This window comes from Callionymus lyra, chromosome 4 (assembly GCF_982586985.1).
Source record: "Callionymus lyra chromosome 4, fCalLyr1.hap1.1, whole genome shotgun sequence".
NCBI classification, from domain to species: domain Eukaryota; kingdom Metazoa; phylum Chordata; class Actinopteri; order Syngnathiformes; family Callionymidae; genus Callionymus; species Callionymus lyra.
In genome coordinates, this window is record NC_141821.1 from 6,148,330 (window position 1) to 6,163,951 (window position 15,622).

A 15,622-nucleotide genomic window follows, 5' to 3' on the forward strand; every position below is an offset into this window, starting at 1 on the left:
TACGGATACCCAAGCTGCATGTTCATGCATTAAATAAAGAATACCACATATGTAACTACAAAAGTGGTATTTATTTTTAAAAAAAGAGGTGTTTTCATGTTAAGTTTTCTATAAGCTTCAAAGAAACAGAGAAGATGACTTGTGTAACAATAAACTATCAACGGCCCTGCATGTACCAGGCTCTTAAAGTAAACACAAAAACACTTTTGTAGTAAAACCTTTTTCACCGAAACACGATCATACTTCGAGAAGCTGGATCGGACCGATACCTGATACCTGATACCTGGAGGCTCACAATTGCCTACAGTTTGACGAAATATTCAAAAAAATGATCATCTTTCTTCCGTTTTTAAACCAAGAGGCAATTGAAAGTAAAAAGTGATGTAAACCTGTAATAACTCAACCTAATAGAAAGCTTAATGGTGATGAACTTGAGTGCATATTATTCACTTAAATATAACTCAAATATGAAAAACCTACGTGTGTGTAAGCAGCATTGTTTACCATTATTCTAATCATTTTTCCACCCACGGACATGTCAGAATGATTGATAACGGTGCCTTACCCCCAATCCCAGACGCCATCGAGCAGAAGCGAATGGCAACAACAGTGTTAAAATTCCTATCGCCTCTGCGCCCCCCCCCCTAAAGGCAGTCCTGACCACTGGCTTCAGTCTATGATTAAGAAATTACTTTAGTATCCCAGAGGTTTCTCTAAACCACAGCAGGCTATATAAGGAAGCAGACCTCTTACGTTTGATCACATCTCCTGTTTCCTTTCCATTAAGACAAAGAAAAAAAAATTATATGTCCAAGACAAGATTCATTTGATGTTTGTTTATCCTAAGACGAGGACAAGAAAGGAAATATAAGAAACGGACGACTCCCTCTCCTCAGATACTGTCAGTGAAACCAAAGCCAGATAATAAACAGGCTATAGGGCAAGGTGTTTCAAATCAATACAGAAACCATATTAAATGTCTGGAGCTCCTCAATCCACAGTAGAATTTGTCTGACCTACGCTCATGCCATATAGCTTATATTGCAGTCCTCTGAGCCAGGATACACAGAATGTGTCTTAGACTATATAAACTTTAATAAACAGGAATATAGGGCCATATATTCATCCCAGAAAACACATATTTGTCTTAAATAAATCACTTCCACTGAAGAAAATTGTGTAATAAAGGTATGCATTTGATATTAAAAAAGGTTCAATATTGTCGTAAGGTACATAATATAAAATAAAATATTGGTCATTCTGGTCTTGACCTTCTTTTTTATTTGGGGACGTCTACTTGAAGACATTTTTCTTATTATTAAATACCCAGAAAAGAGCAAGAATTGCAAACAGCATGCCAAGATCTACAGGTGACAATTAAATAGTACTTTTAAAAAGGATTTTTCTTGATGTTCTGAAGTCAAATATATTGATCGGCATATGTTTAAACCTGCTTAATGACATCTGCGTTTGAATGATGGCCCGATCACTGATGCAAATACCGATAGCTGGCTGTGCTTTAATCAATGCAACAAGCAGGTCGGTCTGAGAGGTTTCTGCCTTGTTTGAAAAATGAGTGCATCGACTTGACTGGCAGTGACTATTTTACCATTGGACCTGGTATGATCCTGCCATATTGGTAGAGAACATGAACGTATACATCACAAAAGATATAGTTAGAAAATTAAATCTGGTTAAAATAATAATAAGATAGGCCTCGAAAGATGAACCTGTGCTGGAAATTCAGGATGAATATTGGGATTTAGCTCTTCAAAGCGTATATTCAAGTTCAACTGGTTCCCGACACACACTCAGTTCAAGGTCTTTGTCAGGATTCATCTTTCCAAAACCCTATTGTCACAATTGTTGCCAAAAGATTGCTCGGCTAATAGTGCACCTACAATTCAGTGCACAGGTTTTATTTCTTGTCCTTTATTGTTCAGCTACTGGCAAAGATACTTTGAGACGAAAACTAAAAAAATATTCTCCATATCTTTGATTCCTTCACTTCATGTGAATTTAGTAGCACAGAACCTTTTTTCGGGGGGGAAAGTGGCACAGTTTTTAAATCTCTGGACTCTCCATATGATTGTGTTTCCCTCAACCCTTTTTATCATTTAACATTTTACTTTTATTTTAATTTGGGAATATATATTTAGCATAATTGTATTAATATCATTTTTTTTTAAATGACAAATAGGTTGTCAGTTGAGTAAAAACAAATCAAGTTATTTATTCATTATTTGTGTGTTTTCTTGATGTTACGTATTGTGTTTGTTCCTTGTTGTATTTTATAGTGTGTATTGTGCAGACTATTTCCCTCCAAAAAAATAAATAAAATAAAATATATATATACATATACATATAAAATAAAAACATGATGCAGGGGTTAAGACAACACCTTAAACTATCCTTAAAATGCCTTCAAAAATGGTACAAAACTCAAGTTCTAGGCTCACAAAGGGGTTCATCGCGAGGACTTTCACAGCTTGCAACACATTTCACAACACAATCGGGATGAGAACAGAGATCCAAACACCGGCTATTATTAAAACGACAGATTTCTCAGCTTGAAAAAAAAAAGATACCAGAAGTGGAAATAACTGGTTTCGATAACGGAACCTGGCTTTGAGGCAGCGCGACAAACCCCTCCGATGATTCTGAACTCGGATCCAATTTACACCGAAACTGGGCGGCGTTTCTATCCATCTTGTGCTGCTGTTAGTGCTAAAGGAAATAAAAGGAGAAAAAGGGCTAACTGGACCTTCCTATTTCCTTGATTTGATAGCAGCTACCTTGCTCTGTCTGCTCATAACTCTAGCTGCCCTGTGACCTTCATTCTTCAGCGGGCAGGCAAAGTCTTCTGGTAGCTGACAAGATTTATTTGGCCTTGCTAATAGCCTGCCAGGTGAAGCTTCATTGGTACAGGTTCTTCTGCTACCAACAGCTTCTGTGATGAATATTTTAGTTGTTTTTCCCAGGCAAAGGTGCACAATTTATTACAGCTGTGTCTAAATTGAACGTGTTTCCATGGAGTCGAGGCGGCGGTAAATAAATGACTCGGTAGGGCACATGAGCTCCTGGTGTCTTGCTCAAGGGTGGACTCGGGAAGTGGGGTTGAATCCTGAGAGGATTTAAGCACGTCATGGGTTGAAGTATTTTTTTCATTTTTTTTTAAAGACCCCAGGCCTCATGTGTGCTGTTCATGACACGTACAAATAATAATGATAAAAACACACACATTCCTTCTGGTAAACACACAAGCACACAGGATATTGAAACCCTCTCAGGCACGTCACAGCGCCCGGTGTGTGAGATGATGGAGAGGCTGAACTGTGGAGACCCACGTCTGCGATCCTCACCTCCCTCCCTCCCTCCCTTCCTTTTTTACAGGAAACTCAAACAAAATCTTACAGCATCACTTTCACACCCTCAGACAAGAACACACACAGCCACACAGCACGTGCACCGACTGTGTAGACACGCACAAACTTTCACACACCGGTCCCCCAAGGCTTTGATGGATGGGCGATGAGCAGTCTACCTCCTGTTTCATACTCATATAATCTCATTTGAGGGCCACATGGTGGGAGCCGCACCAAAAACACGGCTAATAAAAGCAGTCAAGCTGTCCTACTTACATCCTTCTTAAACACCAACTATCAAACACGGCTGCCGCAGAAGTACTCACTGCAACACGCTAATAAAGAGCAACATATTCGGGACGTAAAACTAGAGCATTAATATGGATATTTGACTCGGCTCACCGCGGCTCCTGCAGGCGGAGAAGCACGTTCATGTTTCAAAAGTTGCTCTCCACAAAACTAAAAGAGTTGTTAAATGGTTCGAAAAGATGTCTTTAAATTAGCATTAGCGTCTCAACGGTGAATAATTCAACACCAGCCACTACGTGAACATTTGACCCCTGGGTCGCCGAGGGCCGAGCAGATAGGTGATAAGGTTGGAGGAGTCAAGAAGTAGTTTCCTTAGTACCGATATTGTTATAATTAGGAAATAATTAAAATAGTCATTTATGACGATGTCAACTTTTTAAGGTCCACTGAGTTCATGGACATGAATCATTTATAAGATGTACCTATTATAGGTAACTATTGGAATATATACCAATTATAACGTAGAAGTATAACAAATAAATAGAGCCATTTGTGGCTCTTTTGGGGCAGAATGTAAAAAGTTATAATATCATGATTGACCTCAATCAGATTACAACAAACACACTTTGACCCTGAGATAAAACAAGGGTTAAGATAAGATAATGCTTTATTGTCTTTCAGTTGTGACATTTGACTGATAAGATCTAGCTGATCAAATTTAGATTTTAAATAATCGTTCTTGATCATTTATAATCATTTTTCCGATACCACTTTTAAAAGATGATGAAAAAAAAATAGTACAATTCTCCAGTTGGATTTTTTAACTTAACGGTAAATAAAATTCTTGAGTCAGTTTTCTTACAGAAAAATCATAAAAAATGATTATAATTTCCAGTATAAGTACAAAACATCTCAGATAAGCACTTATTTCTCCTCCATGAGGCAACAACAACGTAAGCGTTACAGACTTTCAACCGGCAGCATTATCAGATCATGATCATGTGATTAACCAAACGATGCAGGTTTTAATACTATATTTAAAGAGGTTTTACGATGGAAAAAATGTCAAATATTGCAGTTTCTAACAGAGACTGTAGGACTTTACTAGTGTGTCAATGAATTTACGGCTGAAAATGTGTAATATGTATATATTATACTTAGTTAATATAGTCCTTATTATAATTGTTCCCATAGACGCACAAGGAAGGGTTTGTTTAGTTATGACACTGTTCTGGTAGAGTTACCAAAACTGATACAATAAAAAGACAAAATGAAAAAACAACAAGTAATAAACCAATAGTACTCCATGTATACACCAGGCCTGGGATCCTACTTGACCTCAGGTGTTGACTTTGTAGTAAAGAATTATTACAATTATTATTTTTTAAACATAATAGTTTGTTGTGAAACTACTTCTTGACTCCTCCCACTTCATCACCTTTGAGTGAAACGATTACACTCGACAGCCATGTATTTTGCTCAGGCGGCAAAAGAAAAAACAGGGCATTTACAGTAAATTATAGAGCAACGTGCATGACATTTATAGTCTCTTATGCTCATTTTCACGAAGGCCACGTGTGACAACCTTTCTGATACTAGATGGCGCTTCAATTGCTGCCTACTGACAAGGGGCCAGGGACCCCACTGTCAGTTCCCTTGACACCCTGGACCCATGTGAGCACCGCTGACAAGGAGTGATTCATCTGAGCCGGATGTCCTTCTGACGGAGATGAGGGGAAGAAAGAAGGCCTCGCGTCTGATCTTCTGCAAGTTTGATGAGGCGGATTTCTTTTTTCTTTTTTTTTTTACCTGCGAGTGGTAAACATCGCTTTAGACCGATCCAGCTCGTCTCATCTCCCGGGTTGTGTAACGGTGCAGCTTAAGTGATGTCCTCATTTAGAGAGCTTCTGGAGTCGCTACGTGAGATGGCTTGGGAGGAAAGAAACAAGAAGACGAGGGGCAGCATATCATGGACCTGCTGAGCCTTGTGAAAAGTCAATAAAAACCTCACACATTTAAGCCTGTGCGTGGCCAGTTTCCCTGTGAGTGAAGGGGATGAAGGCGAGAGGAAATCTGCAAATACGAAAAAGGCTTTTTTTTCCCCCACATGTGATCACTTCGGAGAATAGAAAGTAAATTCAATTTCTGATTACGTCAAATTGGAAGGAGCGGCAAGAAAGTGGCATGCTTCGTGCTGCCACTTCCAATCAGCAACAATCACGCTGGCATGTCGTTCTTCTCTTATTGTCTTCTCACCCACTATGTTCCCATTATTATTCAATATCTATCGCCACGGAAGGTGGGAATGAATCAGCCTCTATTTACTTTCATGCGCACAAAGTTATGGAACGCAGAGAACACAAGAGGACACTCAGTAGACATTTAAAGTCTCAGAAAGTACCTTTTTTTCCCCTCAACTTGTTTTTATTGCACAACCAGCAATATCAAAATATCTCACAGACTTTTTCTCTCATTCTCTCTCAGCATATCAAGTAAGAATAATCCTTAGATTAGTAATTGCCTGAGAGAAAATGCATTTAAATCAGCAAGAAAAGGTGCTGCCCGCTGCAATTTCAGGGGTGTTTACCTCTTTTATTCTCCATCTCCGGGAATTCATCGCTAAAAAAAAAAAAAGGATAAAAGTGTTTCTTAGACAGACAGTGTTAGACTCTTATTGACAATATTGGAAACCGTTTGGTTTGCTCACGAATCCCATGAAGAGATTAATAGAAAAGAAAAAACAGCCGAAATTAGTCTGGAATTATTAAAAAAAAAAGGATTTTTTGAGTTTTTAAAAATTAAAAAATGAGTACCCGATCACATAAGAGCAGGACCGGGACCGACAAGAAACACGTGTTTATCAAACTCAAAGTGTGATTTTGATCTCTGCATTCCTGATTCTCAATGTTTGTCCTCCTTCATCAAACTTCTATGGGAAGTCTTATCTCTAAGTATAATTGTTGACATCCAGAACCTCTGGTACTTAACAACAAGCACATTATGTCACTGCTGCTTGTTCGAGGAACACATTTTTAGATAGGTAAATAGATAGATAGATCTCTTTCACCACTTTAATAAGGGTTAGGGTTAGGGTAGGGTTAGGGTTAGGGTTAAAACAAAAATTGTCAGTTGAAAAAAGTCAAAATGATATATAGTATTCCACTTGCACACAACTATAATAAATAAAGGAAATGTAACAAGAGCGCCCTCTATGGAAGGGCCCTATAGGACTCACAGTGGACGCACTTTGTTATGAGACGAAACGTGGCGTGTCAAAGGTCGCGTTGACAAATATTGACTTTGCCAGTCAAAGTACAGAAGAAGACACACATCTACTACTCTGGGCTTCATGATCTGTTGTGGTCAATTTAGGTCAGCTGTATCTTTTTCCTAGTTGAGTCTAGTATGAGACGAAACGTGGTGTGTCAAATGTCGCGTTGACAAATATTGCTAATAACCGAAAACACACAGCGACATTAAATGTTGTCATTTATTATTATTATATTATACCATGTGTTGAGGTGTGCTGCGGAGGAACTACTTTTCCTGTCCTGAACAGTTATTCCCTTGTGCAGGAATAAAAATAACAAGGTTCCTAAGAACCTCCGGTGTCATCAATAAAAGTTAACACAACGCGTGGTGACACTGCGTCTAAACATAGGCTGACCTGCATCAAGGCCGGCGGTCTTAACGCTCATGTGGAACCTCTTAACACGTAATTACTTGATTGAGCTCGATGACTGCCTCGACGCTCTCACAGATCAAAATCATCTGACAGCTAAAAAAAAAAAGGGATTCCAGGTGCGTGCTCAACCAAAAACTGAGGTCCACATACTCGAGGTAATATCTATCCTGGTGTGGACGACTGACATCTATATCAATGTTTTAATTTATCAAATAATTCATTTATTTTAGGCTTTAGTTTTACTATGGTCTCTTATCTATAATGATACTGCTGCGATAAATTAAGATGCTCTGAGGTCTGTGGATCAAAATCTACTTAGGGTTCCACGCACACGGCTCAGGACCAGAGGAGAGAAATCTTTTCAGGCTGTTGCTCCTAAGCTTTGGAACGATCTTCCTCTCTCTTTGCGCTTGATGGATCTACTGACTCCTTTAAGAAACATCTTAAGACGTTTCTATTTGTTCAGGCTTTTCCTTGAATTTCTCGAACTCCTGTGTTGTTCTCAGTATTATCTTGATTTTTAAAGTATGTACTTTTTTGAGTATTGTTTTGATTGTTTAAGCGCTTTGTGACCCTGGTCTCGAAAAGCGCTATATAAATAAATATTACTTACTAACTTACTTACAAATATTAACTTATATTTGTCTATGTATTTTACTCGTGTCAAACCCGCCTGTATGTATATGGCCCGTCAACATTATGTCAAACACTGAATGATTTGTATAAGTCTAAAACATTATTAATTCTTTAATTGACATTCTGACCTATAATAATCTCAGTGTTTAAGATATGATAAGGAACAGAGATTATGAACGGCATAATTTATACAGGGACATCTACTTGGAGTTAATCTGAATTTAAAGAAAAGGAATTTGAGGATGAACAGGATAAAGATAGACTGATTGACAGTTTGGTAAATACACATATTGTTTTGCACGAGACCTTGTTTGCTAAAAAAAATGTGTCCTGGTGTATTCATGCTAAATGACAATGACAGCATTTGAACTGCAATTACTATTTTAAATAAAAAACTGCTAAAACTTTACTTATATTCTAACATAAGAATTGAAATTTCGCCAAAATAAAATTAAAACTTCACTCATTTTCTGCTCAATTAAATTCCAAATATCAAGGTTTCAATCCAAGAGGGACGTTACAGACGAGCAGAAAAATATAAATCTATAGCTCCAGAAAAACATTGAACATTATCCCAACCCTTAGTCGACATAAGGGTGAGTAGAAAAGTTTGGTTGAACTATCGCTTGAAGATTCAAATAATTGGGTCAAGGTTATTGACTTTGCCAGTCAAAGTACAGAAGAAGACACACATTTACTACTGATGATCTGTTGTGGTAAATTTAGGTCAGCTGTATCTTTTTCCTAGTTGTTCATTTGTTTCAACCGACAAAACACACTATTTTCATATTGGTTTTCCTGATCTGAATGAATGAGCATGAAGGACAACAACTGTGTCTACTTCCAGGCGCCAGTCAGGGGACTTGATATTTGCATGGTAATATCATCAGCGCTGTTTTGCACTTGCAGCAGGGAGGAGACTGGTTTGACTCACGCAAATTAGCCTTAGATCGTGGTGCGGGGCAGCGGCAGCAGCCAGGAGGCGCTACAGGAGCAGCTGGGGAAGCATCAGTTGAGGCAGTGTCCAGTTAAGCCGGGCCGCAGCAGCCCGCGGGCGTCATGATACGCTTCTGGAAATGTGTGGACGCTCGCTCTGCCTTGAGGGGCCACGCTACCAGAGCGCTGAACACAAGCTGTTGTCTCTCACTGATGGTTAAAAGTGATCCAGTGACGAGCGACGCTTTGCATCCAAAAGATGAAACGAAAACGTGTTTTCTTTCGGACTAAGTGATTTGATTCTGTGTTGTTGTTTTTTTTGTTTTTTTTGGCCCGTATTGTGTTCTGGCAGAGTGCGGTGGGAATAACTGCCAAAAGCAATACATTTAAGTGTTCCTTCACGCACACTACTCTTCAGCCTGTAAACGTAAAGACCGAGATTTATACCAACAGACGGAGCGGACGTGGTGTTGTGCCGACACACGGCTGGAAACACTGGAAATAAGGGGGATCGTCAGAGGATGTGTCAGGTCTGTCGTTCCTCCTGCTGCTGCTTCTCTTACGTATCAGCCTAATGAATGTTTAAATATCTGATGGGCCACAGAGGAAAGGCGTGCTCGCCGATAAGCCCTTCCCTTTAGTTGCTTAGTTACCTGTCCGAGCTGGTGTTCTGCGCGATAAGCTTAGGTGGAGAGAGAAACATGGGAACTTGACACCTTTGAGATCAGAGTGAATGGTCAGTGCTATTCTTCCTGACTTTCTTTCTTCTCCTCGTCTGCTCCTGATCCAACATTCCCTATTAAACAGTAGGCACCATTCTTTCCAGCCTCCACAGGGCTCTCTTTATTTGCTTAGACGGGAACTCTGACCACATCCGAAAAAAACAGAAAAAAAAGAACATATTTCAGGAAATGAGGGTGAAAGAAATAAACCTACACCTTTAAAAGTGGGGTCTCAAAATCAACTGAGGACAATTCTTGTGGAGAGAGAATCAATAGGATTGATATTGAAAAAAAAAATAGATTTTGTTTAATGGTTTACGATGTGAATTTGACTTCATGGCAAATTGTTTATTTATGTTCTCTAGACTTTTGACTCGAAAAAGAATGAGATTTTTGCCGCATTTTTCTTTTCCATTTTTAGAGACTAAAGTTTTTTGGGACTTAAAAAACATTATTTAATTACTTTAGTTTTTGTTGAATTTTTTGGGATTAAAAAGAAAAAAATTCAGATTATTTTTTCTTTATTTTTGGAAATCTGATCAATCTTGACTCTATAATTAAAGCTTTATCAATGATCAAATCTGATCTTCTTTGTCCATTAACAATCTGATATACAATACACACATAAACCCTGTTATCACATTACCTCGGAGGAAACCATCCGCACAGCGTTGCTACGTCATGAAGAACATTTCGACGTGTAATCTTAAAGCAATCGAGTCCAATAACAACCAAGTAACAATATGACGCCTTATTATTTATTTTTTTCTCTGACTGGCTAATGCTTCTTCTTAATGAGGCTGAAAGATGGAACACGTATCCAAGCTTTTCATCGCTGAACTCCAGCATACATTATGCAATACTAATGGTTAAGTAGTCATGGTTGATGGTACTGTTTTGGCCCATGCAGTCTCTGACTAAAGTACTGTGAAAGCTTTTCCTTGAATGAATTCTCTCTTGCACTTTATTGTACGTTTAAGGTAATCCAAAGTGCTTTTATTACAACATTCTTGTGACATATTTTTATAGCCACCATCTATATGCAACTTTACAAAAATAATACTTAAAATAAATTGTATTTTTATTACATGCAACAATAAACATACAATAAATATGCCTTCAAATACATTAGAGTGAGTAGTTCTAGTAAATTCTCAAACAATATCAAGATTTGCTATAAATGTACCACAAGTGAACTCTTTAAAAATAAATAAACTTTTTTTTAGATAATAATACAATCCAATGAAAATAAAAATCTAAATCAGATGCCTTCAAATGCAATCGCCAGATTCACAAATGCCAGTAGACGCTTAAACAAAATCTGAATTTATTATTCTACTTATTCTTCAGCGCATCTATAAATGGACCATAAGTACACTTCAAATGTACAGCACTGACCAAAACTTGCCAGACTATAGAAAAGAAAAAAGAAAACCAGAGTACAAATATGTATCTCTAGATGGTCAGTAAAGATAACTCCTTTATCAGGTTCCTCTAACAAGCACAAGCCATAAAAGCATTAAATAAGTCAGTAAATAATGATATAAGTGGAGCAGAGCGACACACAATACATGCCTCTGCTGCGGCAGCAAATAGAGTGCCCTTTTAATTATGCAGGAGACATCCGAAAGCAACATCACTCCTCACACTCTGGGAAACAACTCAGTGTACGTATGCCATATTAGAAGCTGTCGGAGACGGAGCGGGCGAAGAGACGGGTGGCGGGAAACGGAGTGCCAGGAGTGTGAAGAAGTAAAACGGGAGATTTTTAAAAAGAAACCAAAGAAAGGGAGCTAAAGCTGCTGAATGTGTTCGGAAAAAAAAACAAGAGAAAGAAATGGAGGCTAAGCATGGAGCGCAGTTGTGGTGATAGGAAAACAATTATAGGCTAGATATGTTGATGAAGGGGGAGGAAATAAAAGAAGACAAGAAACCAGAAGGTTTATGAGAGAAAAAAAGGGAGTAGATGCTGACGCAGAGGAAAGAAAAAGAAGAAAAAAAGATCAATAATTAATTATACTGCCAAAGAGCACGCGTAAAACAATAGGATTCTTTTCTTCAAGATGCAAATGAGCTTTTGAGATAAAAAAGGAAGAGGAGAATAGTGGTGGTAAACAAGAGAATATTATTTTTTTTATGCGGGAGGTAAAATATATGGGAATTGGCCACAGAATGGGTGGTAGTAAACTGAAATGCCTAATTTAATTACCAGGTTAATGAATTGAAACACCCTGAAGTAGGGAGGAATGTTAGTGTGCCCCCATGGCCAGATGTTTCTAATAAAACTGCAGCCATAAAGCTTAGAAAGCTGTGTTTGTACTGGATGGAACACACGTTTAGCTCAGCTTTTGTTTAGTTTTTATACTCTGGCCAGAAGCAGAAAAAAAAAAAAAAAAGGTAGCCTTGTCTAAAAGGAAGGGCAAGGTTTGACATGACCTAACAGGAGTCGCAGTGAGCCCCCCCACCCACACCCCGCCAACCTTCTCCCCGGTGATAGAATAACCACAAACCGAACCCAAATGTGAACCGTCTGCAACACCCTAACGCATGTTTGCCAAGGTTATTAGTTCTGACAACACCTCTGCTCTGTGGAGCTTTAAGCGATGACACTAGAGAAACCCAAACTTGAGGAGGGTGAGAGGCAACGTGCACACAAGAGGAAGGAAACAAAAATAGATGTTGGACGTGATAAGAAAAGTGGTAACAGAAACCCTCACTGAGATAATCTAAACCTGCTTTTTTTGCCCTTTATTCTAAAATGTGAATGGCACTCCAAACCAAAACCGATCAATATTGCTAACCTGACACACATTAACACCATAAAGGCGGCATGACTACTGAGACTGGCCCTGTCAAAACACATTATGGAAGACAAAGCGCTAAGGGGAGGAAACAGAGGATGTTTAAGTGTTGTGAGGAGAAACAAAACCAACAGAGAATTGACTTCTTACCTGTTTGTTGTACTTGTTGATCGTTTGACTGCTGTACTCGGAGCAGTGGTCAGATCCAAGGGAAATGTTATCTCCGGTGCCAACGAAGGTGTTGGCAGGGGGCAGGTCCTGTACGGCCTGGTGCTTTTTACCAGCTGTCGGCGACTGTGGATGAAGCTGAACTGTCGGAAGAGGCGAACTGGACTTGTAGTGCCGTGCCAGGTCCGGACTTCCAGGGCCTCCGTTGACCGAGCGATAGCGGCCCATGCCGGGGCTGTCTGACAGTTTCTCGTTGACGCCATCATAGCGCTGTCCGTTCGGTTTGGAGGCCTCGACGGTGACGATGCTGCTGTATAGCGGTTGTTTGGATTTCTGCTTCTTCTTGTCTTTCTTGGGCTTTTTGGATTTGTCATGTTGCTGGGGGGTGAAGAAGTCTTCATGGTCCTTCTTGCCAGCTTCGTAGCCGTTCTTGTTCTTAGGGCGACAATATCGGGCCATAACGACGACGAGAATGATGAGAATGACCGTCATGATGCCGGAAACCACCCCAATCACGATGCTTAGCCTTTGTTTACTGAGGTCATAGTTGGGGTCACCGGCAATGTTGGTGTTGAGCGACGTACTCAGGCTCTTCGCCACCTGGGCTTCCACAATTGTGGAGTTTGAGAGAGTCTCGTTCACGTACACGTGGACCAACGTGGTTGTGCTCTGAGAGGGTTGGCCATTGTCGTTCACCTGGATCACGAGTCTGTGGAGCCCAATGTGCTTCTGCTCCAGCTTCCCGACCAGGGATATGACGCCGGTGCCTCCATCGATTTCAAAAAGTTTAAAAGGGTTACCACCGATGATGCTGTAGTTGAGATCGGCGTTGAATCCGGTGTCAGTGTCGGTGGCTATCACAGTTCTTACAACAGTTCTGACGTTGCTGGAGGGAGGGAGGAGTGTGTAGGAGCTGTTGATCGGGAAAGTGACGGTGGGTGCGTTGTCGTTTTCATCCACGATGAAGAGAGAAACAGTGGCTGTGGCTGATCTGGGTGGGTCTCCTCCATCAATTGCTTTCACTCGGAACGTGTAAGTAGTTTTGTGTTCCCTGTCAAAGGACAGAGTGGAAAATATTGTCCCGGTGTCATTTTCTATTGAGAAAACCTCCTCTTCTTCCTCAATAAAGAGACTCATATCTGCATTTTGGCCTTTATCCGCGTCAATGACAGTAACCATGCCGACAGGACTATTTGGTTCAAGGTTTTCTCTCACATAGAAAGTAAACACATCCTGCATGAACTTTGGTTCATTGTCGTTTTTGTCCGCCACAAGGACGACCACAGTCGCAGAGCCCTGAAGTGTATTTAGTCCCTTATCTTTGGCTATCACTTTAAATTCGTAGCGCTCCGTTTGCTCTCTATCCAGGATGGTGTTTACTCGGATGTCTCCACTGTCTGCATCGATAGAGAAAATCCCATTTACTGATGGGTCGAGGGAATAGGCTATTTCAGCGTTCTTCCCGCTATCTGCATCAATTGCTAAGACCGTTGTCACCCGCTCACCTGGGGCATTGTTTTCTGGAAATGACACCTCCACGACATTGTTGCTAAAGATGGGTGGGTTGTCATTTGTATCGCCCACTTTAACAAGAAGAGAATTATTACTTGCCAAACTGGGGCTCCCCGAGTCCACAGCCACGATGACCACGTTGTACTCCTGCATGGCTTCATAGTCAAGTGGCGCAGATGTGTGCAGGAAATATTTCTTTTTATTCTGCTCTCCTTCCATCTCACTGGCTGGTTTGAGCTGGAAAGGCACATCACCGACCACGGTGCAGGTCACTATGCCATTCTCACCCTGGTCACGATCTGACACCTGCACCAGGGCGATGGGTGTATCCACCACCACGTCCTCCGCCACGTTGGCAATCCCATCTTTTAAGAATATGCGTCCGATTTTCCTGATCTCTATAGCCGGGACATTGTCATTCTCATCTTTGATATTCAACACCACAGTGGCCTTGTCCATTTTGGGGGGCTGGCCTCGGTCACGGGCCATTACTGTAAACCTCAGTTGGCTCACTTCTTCACGGTCAATGCGGTGCAAAACACTCAGCCAGCCTGTGCTCTCGTCCAACCTCAGCAGCCTCCTCACCGACTCTGTTGCCGCCCCAAACACATACTCGATCTGACCGTTGACCCCCACGTCGGCATCGGCCGCTTTGAGCTGCAGTATGGGGGCGCCGGGGGAACTGTTCTCGGGTAAATCCGCTTCATACACACTCTTCTCGAATCGTGGGTTGTTGTCATTCACGTCGGTGATCATGACTCTCAGGATGGCTTGGGAGGAGCGAGGGGGATCACCTCCATCTCTCACACGCAGCATGAGCTCATAGGAGTCTCTCTGTTCTCTATCAAGGGCCCCTTTAATGATGAGCTGGGGCTGCTTCTCTCCATCAGTGGTGTCAGCAACTTGCAGTTCAAAGACACTGCTCCGACTCGCGCCCTCTTCAAATCTCCTCTTACCGGAGTACGAATCCCCTGACAGGCGTCTTGAGTTATCACCGTTGTCCTGAATGAGCTCATATCTCTCTATTCCATTTCGGCCAAAATCTCTGTCAGTGGCTGTAGGCAGCAGATAAAGGGTTCCAATGGGTCTGTTCTCCTCTACAGACAGCGTCAGGACCGGGGAGGGGAATGATGGAGTGTTATCATTTATATCGAGTATGATGACTTTCCCTTCGAAGAGATCCACCCAGCTCTGGGCCGGTCCGATCACTGACACTTCAAAATCTATAAAGCACTCATTCTCGTCAAATATCATCTGGCACTGTTGGAGCTTTTCACGGTCGATCCTCCGCTCGTTGGTGGTGAGCTCACCTGTGATGTTGTCGATTTTGAAAAAGTCAGAGCCGGACTCGAGCGTGAATGTCACTTCCCCGGACCCGGCCACTATGCCCAGGTCGCCGGCCACGTTCCCTACCCTGACATCCGGCGGTCCCTCCTCAGACAGGCGGTACAGAAGCACATGCTTGGCTGCTGGCTGATGCATTAGATGCAGAATGAGCATGCAGTAGTATAAATAGTCCACGGTGCCAGTAGTCCTCATTGTCCCTTC

General features: G+C 41.1%; 1 protein-coding gene across 7 annotated transcripts in view; it reads right to left on the reverse strand.

Annotated features, from left to right (window-relative positions):
* The window catches only part of pcdh7b (protocadherin 7b), a 129,181-nt gene that overhangs the window by 112,926 nt on the left and 633 nt on the right, over nt 1–15,622 (reverse strand). For all 7 annotated transcript variants that reach the window (XM_087788557.1, XM_087788556.1, XM_087788562.1 and 4 more), the window contains exon 1: nt 12,545–15,622. This exon is cut by the window's right edge. In XM_087788557.1, coding sequence (XP_087644683.1) covers nt 12,545–15,613 — 3,069 coding nt within the window. In that variant the 5' untranslated portion in view covers nt 15,614–15,622. The remainder of the gene's footprint in view (nt 1–12,544) is intronic.